The sequence below is a fragment of the Enoplosus armatus genome, chromosome 6 (genome assembly GCF_043641665.1).
Source record: "Enoplosus armatus isolate fEnoArm2 chromosome 6, fEnoArm2.hap1, whole genome shotgun sequence".
Classification (NCBI taxonomy): Eukaryota; Metazoa; Chordata; class Actinopteri; order Centrarchiformes; family Enoplosidae; genus Enoplosus; species Enoplosus armatus.
In genome coordinates this window covers 8,303,295-8,309,968 of record NC_092185.1, presented here as the reverse complement: position 1 = coordinate 8,309,968, position 6,674 = coordinate 8,303,295, and the positions used below count along the sequence as shown (strand labels likewise).

Genomic DNA, 6,674 nt, shown 5'->3' with positions numbered 1-6,674 from the left:
TCTTTATTCAAGTCTGTTCTGTCGTTATAAAAGTTTCTTTGTCTTCATCGATTCATCATTTGGACCATTATTCAGTGTGAGAGCAGTGAACAACAAACCTGCACATTAAACATTAAAGACAGGAGAGTAACTTTGTTGCCTGGGATGCCCTCGACACCATCATCTGCAGGTGACTGACTGACTGACTGCTTGTGACAGTTACTGAGGGATTGAACCAGAAAAGCCTCTTACCAGTCTCTCTCTCTCTCTCTCTCTCCCTCTCTCCTTCTCTCTCTCTCTCTCTCTCTCTCTCTCCCACCCACTGGGGGGAAACAAGAAACATCCCCCCTTCATAACATTAACAATAGCAAACATGTTTGTCATTGATAATTAAGCCTTAATCCCTATACAACGCACCATGTCACCATTATAAATTAAGAAAGAAGAGAAGGCAAGGTGACAGAATTTTTCTTTCTTTGTCAAAAAATATGTTTATTAGTACCATGTAAAAAAGTTAATTATATTCATGACTTATACAGTGTTGTAAAATGTCACATATACAAATGAATGAAATATAAACACGTGAAAATGTTGGAGAGGCAGGGAAAGTCTTTGACACCTCTGTCCATAAAATGCAGGGAGGCTGCAACTGCTTTAGAATTAGCCACCTGAGGGAAAAGAAAGTGAAATTAAAAATGTGAATGACTTGTGATGAATTAAACTACCATGTTTGGCTATTTAGACAAGAGGAAATCCTACCAAGCCTCTCCACTAGTGAGGGCTGATGTTTTTTGAGGGCGTCATAGAAGGCCGCTTTGACCATTACCCCTCCTGAGCGTAAAGTCATCTGATAAAGCACTCTCATTTTCCCCTGACTTGTCTCTTTAGCTTCAATCCTCGAGTAGGTTTCAACGTGGACCATGTCTCCGAGCTGCTCTGCTATGGCCATTACCTCAGAAACGTCTCGAATTAACATTGCCCTCTTGTCATCAACAAACATTGCTGTTTTAAAATAAAGAAGAATGAAAGCATGTACATAAAAAGCATAATTGCATTGCTAAACTCCAACGTCATACTCATTTGAGTTATTTTTGTTAGGAAACATTAACAAAAAGACCTTTAATTGATTTTCATGCCATAGAGCAGAGTGACAATAATACTCACCTTTATCTGCAGCACTCATTCTTTTAGTAGAAACGTTGGCAGAGTCCTGTTGTCAAAAATAAAACGCTTTTTCAGTCTTTATTGTGTAATTATTATTTACTATACATGCATTATACACTAGTTTCAGAATCCCAAAAATGTAATGCCTATTCATATATTCCTGTCAAAATGATGTTCATTTCAATAATTTTATATAAAAAGATAATAATTAACATTATATTCCCATGACATACCTCTTTGCACACTGTTATATAATTGGTCTGATTGTAGGCTAAATGTTTTTGTTCTCTTGATCTAAATGAGACTAATTAGATTAAATAAAGCTACTTAATTTGTTTCCAACTTCCTGTGAGGCAAAGGTCAAAGTGCATTTGGCATACCTGTACTGAAGACCTTTCAGTTTCAATAAATCTGACATTATCCACTGTGTCATTTGACACTGACTGTTCTGAAAAAGAAAAAGAAACATGTTTTATTATGGAAAGAAAGGAATGAGTTAATTCATTAAGCAACCCACCGACAGTATTGAACAATCTACCTTGTGTCTGAGGAGGAAAACTGAATGCCACACTTGCGTTTGAATGTTGATAACTGGCTGGTGACTCCTACAGTAAAACAGGGACAACATATTATAAATCAGAGAAAGAAATAAACCAGTTAGAAGTAATTTATGAATCATGATTAATCAGCACCATCTTTCGTTTTCTAAAATTAAATTCATGAGTTGTACCAGTCTTGTCAAGACTTGATGGGTCGCATCATGAATTCCCTTCTTGTGCTTTGACAGCAAAGTTTCTGTGACGTCAAGGCACTCTGAAACAGAAACTAAGTTTTAGTGTATTTACATAATGCCTGTAAATTACAGTGTGAATGAAAGAGCAGTGGCTTCACAGAGAAAGCAGTTAAATGTTGAGCTAGTCTACAAAAGGCTTTCTAAGCCCATTTGATTTAAGTATTTTAGATCAGACTAGAAAATGTTCTAATATGGTGACAATGAGCATGTATATTACTGTAACAGATACCCACCTTTAAAGGTAGGCCGCTTGGGGGGATCTTGATCCCAGCACCTTTGCATGAGGTCCACCAGCTCTTTCAACCCCTCTGCCTTCATCAGGTCAATTTCCTGACACGGAGGTCTGTCCCCTAAAGGGATCCTCAGCCCCACAAGACTGTAATCAGCCGCTATAGGACATGTGATATGATGAAGACATGCATCAAAACATACAAGCGCGACTGAGTGTGCGTACATATGTGTGAACTGGACATAATACTGTATATACAGTGCTTAGTTTAGTTGTGAAGTGTTATGAGGGAAACAATGCAGAGGAGATTACCAAACAAACTGAAAAATAGATGGTAGGATGTGATTTCATTGAATAAAAGATTGGAAACCTGGAAGGTGGAATGACAATAAAATAAACTGTACATACATGGATAGGGCTCTTTACCAGTAACAATGGACCAGAGCAGGATGCCATAGCTGATCAAGAGAGAGAAAGAGAGGAGTTTTTAAGTATCATGTTAATAAAGTCTTTACCATATACAGTAGTAATAGTGTTTTTTTAATGTTCACCTGTATCTGTCAAAAGCACGAACAGGTTCATACGATGGCTCAAAAGCCTCGGGAGGCATGTACTTGTATGAGCCTCCAATCTTTACTGTTGTTTCTCTGTTGCTGTTCAAAGCACTGGTGGAAACCCTGGACAGACCAAAGTCTGCTAGCTACAGGGTAAGAAGGCAAACATTATATTTAACAATCCGTTGAATTTAATGTAAACATAAGAGTTTAGGTTGATGGCACTGTACCTTGGCGTTAAGGTCGTCATTCAGCAGTACATTACTTGGCTTTAGGTCGTGGTGCATGAGGTTCCTTGAATGGAGGAAGTTCATGCCTAGAGCCACTTGATGGGCCAAGCGGAAGACCAGGGGCCACGGTGGAGGGCCAGACAGGTCATTCAGCAGGGACTGAACAGATCCTTTTCCCATGAACTCCATCACTATTCCCTGTTGCATGATTGTACCTCCAACTGGCGGACATCCCTGATAAATTCCATAAAGCCTCAGCACAAACTCACAGGAAGCCTTTTCCATATGATTAGCCTCTTCACTCACTCTTTTCTCCTTAGACATGGAGTGGCTGGAATGAGGACTGGGATTGTTCAGAGGAGTAAAGATAGAAAGCAAAAGAGACAGAGCTGCTTGAACTACTTTTTAACATATATGGATTTGCGTGAATTGATCATTTCCCCCAAGTCACCCAAGTTACAGAAAAATTGCAGTTATTTATACATTTACCATTTATCAACACAATTGTGAAGTATCTTAATGGCCACATCAAAGCCCCAGTCCTTGTGCCTGGCCTTGTAGACGTGACCGAATCCCCCAGAGCCAACTGACTCCCACTTCTCCAATCTTTCATTGCCTACTGGCTCAGTCTTGTGGCTCAGCAGTGCCATCTTATGCTGAACTCAGGAAGAACAACTACAACGTCAATGAATAAAAACCTAAACAAAACATAAAAAAATTACTTCAATGACTGCTTAGATATTTGTTTTTATACACTACGTTGTAATTACTGCGTATACTGTATCATTTCTTGTCCTTTTACACTTCATTAGAGCAAGATCCAGTTTTTGTTATAAAGATACTGTCAAACATTTTCCACTACCATTTCCCCTATCTTTCGTTCTTGTTACATCATTAATCATCTGGCTTCTACTCACCATATATCCCCTCATGCGTTGTCCAACTCCCCTAATGATTCTAAGAAAAGTTAGTTCATAACAAAGTTGTGGCAAAACAAGACAATACACGCTCCGGTTTCCTGTCCCTGCTCTCTGGGCAGCCTGAAGAAGTAGCCGAGGGGAGGAGTTTAAACTGAAGAGAACTTGAGTTGGGCAAGATCTGTACAGACTGTATGAACTGCAGGAGTTGAACGTAGTGTGGGTCTGTTGGCATAACAAGAAATTGTGCAATGAAGGAATGTGATTGAGGAAAAGTTTAATTTAAATGATTTTATCCACAACATTTGACTGCAATTTCACTTAAGGAAATGGCAAGTATGTGTTGCTCATATCGCAGCCAGAGAAAATAATGATATAAAAAAAAGCCACAAATAACATACAACAGCATTCAACATTTCATCACAACTGATTTGTCTGTGAAGAATTTAAGTGCAAACACAAACTGGAACATTTGTTCTATTTTGTTACTATTTTTGTATTGGCTATAAAAATGCTGTGACACATTTTTTAACTTCCTTCTGAAGCATGAGTGGTAGCAAGCATGCGCTGTGAGAGGAAATAACAAAGGGCACAGAGGCCTAGTTATGTTTTTTTTCCCATCTATTATCTGAATGGGGTGGTGGTTTAGTTAGAATTAAAAAAAGGAAAAATAACTGTGCATAGATTACAAATCTGGCAGTCTCTATGTGAGACTGTCTTGACTGACCTGATCTATAAAAACAGACTGCATAAATCATATTAGTCAATACTGAGTGAGCCTTAATATAGATTAATAAATATGTGATCTCTCATTAAGCCAACATTATTTCTAAGTTAGTTAGATAGTTAGATATTCTTAATTATATACTCTGCCTGCCCTTTAACTCACTCATATAGGATCAAGCAGGATTAAATACTATATATTATACATACTGTGCTGTATAATGTAATGGAACTAGTTTTAACTAGATCTTAACCTGGGTTTTTTTTAGAAGAGATTTATATTAAAACGTATTACATCAAACATTCCAATTTTTCATTGTTAAAAACATATTACAAGCTTACAAATTTAAGCATAATAATGTGATTATGTACCCAACTGTACACCCACCCAAAGAAACACGTATGCGTATATGCATTTGCTCACAATGGAGATAATTGCATTTTACGTTTAATTGCATTTTCACAATATCTAAAGCTGCGGTGGTGCATTTCCTACCGTCTTTCTATTATCTCAGTCTCATTACTTCTCTTCATCCTCTCTATCTTACACATCTTACACTCTCTCTCATGCACATACAAGACAAAAGCCACGCTGAGACTGTTTAAATTATTAATGCCAAACACTGCTCTGAAAAAAAATCACAGTCTGGAGTGCAGGTGTCTGTGAAGACTGACAGCTACCATGGATCTAAATCATACGTGCACAATCACACATGGACACCCCGTTCATTAACCGAGCTGGGTTGTATTTGCTCACATCCCATGCTCCCTTGCTGTTTCAGCCGGCATCGATAGGCGCGGTCTGCTCTCGCTCGCTGCATTTCTATTGCTCTCTCCCCTCCCTCTTCTCCACCCACCTTCATTTACACTCAGCACCAGTGTGGACCTCTCTCACCAGTGGCTGCTCTTTCCACTACGTCTCTCTCCTTCTGGCTGTCTTTTACCCCATCCTCTGTCCTTTTGAAACTATCTATCACTCTCTCCTTTATATGCTTCCCTCTCTGCCCTTGTCTCATGCTGATGTTATATGAGGCAGGGGATTAGTCTAAAGTGGATCTCTCTGCGCTGGATCTCTGCGTGGAGAGGTGAGCGTCTGTCTTTCCCACCACAGTGGAGGAGTGCTTTACACCGATGCAGGTTACATCCCTGGAGCAGCGTCAGGACAGCCTCAGGTGAAAGCGGATAGACCGAAGACCCACGTGCACGCCTGGATGTGCTTTGTGTTGTGAGGAGAGTAGACTGAAAAAGGGAGGCAGAAGGCAACAACAGAGGGAGGGGAGCATTTAGCAAGAGGTCCCGAGTCACAGGGGTTTGGGGGAGGTGGGCGTGGGGTCTGTGGGGAGTGTTTTAAAAGTGAAAGGAGGAGTGGGGTGGGGGGGTGGGGGGGTCTGCTCTGCTCTCAGATCAAAGAACTGGAAGAAGGAGGATTGCTTTTCACTCAGTCTGAAGAGTCGCAGAGAGACCGGGGAGTCACTGCCTCTCCAGAGACTGTGGCGTTACAATTAGAGACCAGAGGCTGTCTGCAGCACTGACTGAGAGACAGAGGGAGGTGGTTAAGGACACTGAGTGGGAGGGTTTCATCTGGACAGAGGTGAGCTTGCTTCCTGAGCCAAGATAAGAGGGACGAGGAAGAGGATAACGAAGAGAGTCCCTCCAAGAAAATTGCAGACGTTCCCCTTTCACAAGAATCTATAGGAGAATCCCATCATGGCTGTCCAACTCATGCCTGAATCAGCCGTGTGTTTGCTCATGGTGAGTCTCGGAGGGGTATAGTATTGCCGGCGCTGTCTACTGTCTGTCTTTGTTTCTTTCATTCTCTGCTGTGGCTTTCTCTCATCACTCTCTCCTCATTGCAAATGCTCATGCAGCAGCTAAAGCAGGAGGTGAGCTGTCATCTCATTAAAAGAGATGTTGCTTGTTTGCTCCTCCCCTTTACTACCATCTACACAGCCTAAAATCCTCTGATAACTTCCTAGTGAGGCTCAGAAGCCGCTTTCTGTACTAAAGAAACGTGTGTCTTTAGAATCCAACTCAGAAAACTGTAGCTTTTGTCTAACTCCTCCACGTGTTCAACTACTGCAGTGG

General features: G+C 40.6%; 1 protein-coding gene across 1 annotated transcript; it reads right to left on the bottom strand.

Moving 5' to 3' along the window:
* Positions 1 to 483: 483 nt before the first annotated feature.
* Positions 484 to 3,927, bottom strand: LOC139286909 (ankyrin repeat and protein kinase domain-containing protein 1-like). The gene is made up of 12 exons (XM_070907847.1): positions 3,867 to 3,927; positions 3,439 to 3,647; positions 2,950 to 3,292; positions 2,717 to 2,865; positions 2,574 to 2,623; positions 2,170 to 2,325; positions 1,874 to 1,956; positions 1,682 to 1,748; positions 1,524 to 1,591; positions 1,144 to 1,189; positions 739 to 981; positions 484 to 647 (listed from the first exon to the last, which is right to left on the bottom strand). Exons 2-12 carry the CDS (start codon positions 3,597 to 3,599, stop codon positions 640 to 642), a joined length of 1,374 nt encoding a protein of 457 aa, XP_070763948.1. The 5' UTR covers positions 3,600 to 3,647; positions 3,867 to 3,927; the 3' UTR covers positions 484 to 639.
* Between the last annotated feature and the right edge of the window lie 2,747 nt (positions 3,928 to 6,674).

Excerpts from the sequence above, each read along its gene's own strand:
- LOC139286909 (XM_070907847.1), bottom strand. The coding sequence starts at position 3,599 with ATGGCACTGCTGAGCCACAAGACTGAGCCAGTAGGCAATGAAAGATTG. Across the intron at positions 2,624-2,716 it reads CGTGCTTTTGACAGATACAG|CTATGGCATCCTGCTCTGGT; the intron begins GTGAACATTAAA and ends TCTCTTGATCAG. Across the intron at positions 1,749-1,873 it reads ATCAAGTCTTGACAAGACTG|GAGTCACCAGCCAGTTATCA; the intron begins GTACAACTCATG and ends GTTTTACTGTAG.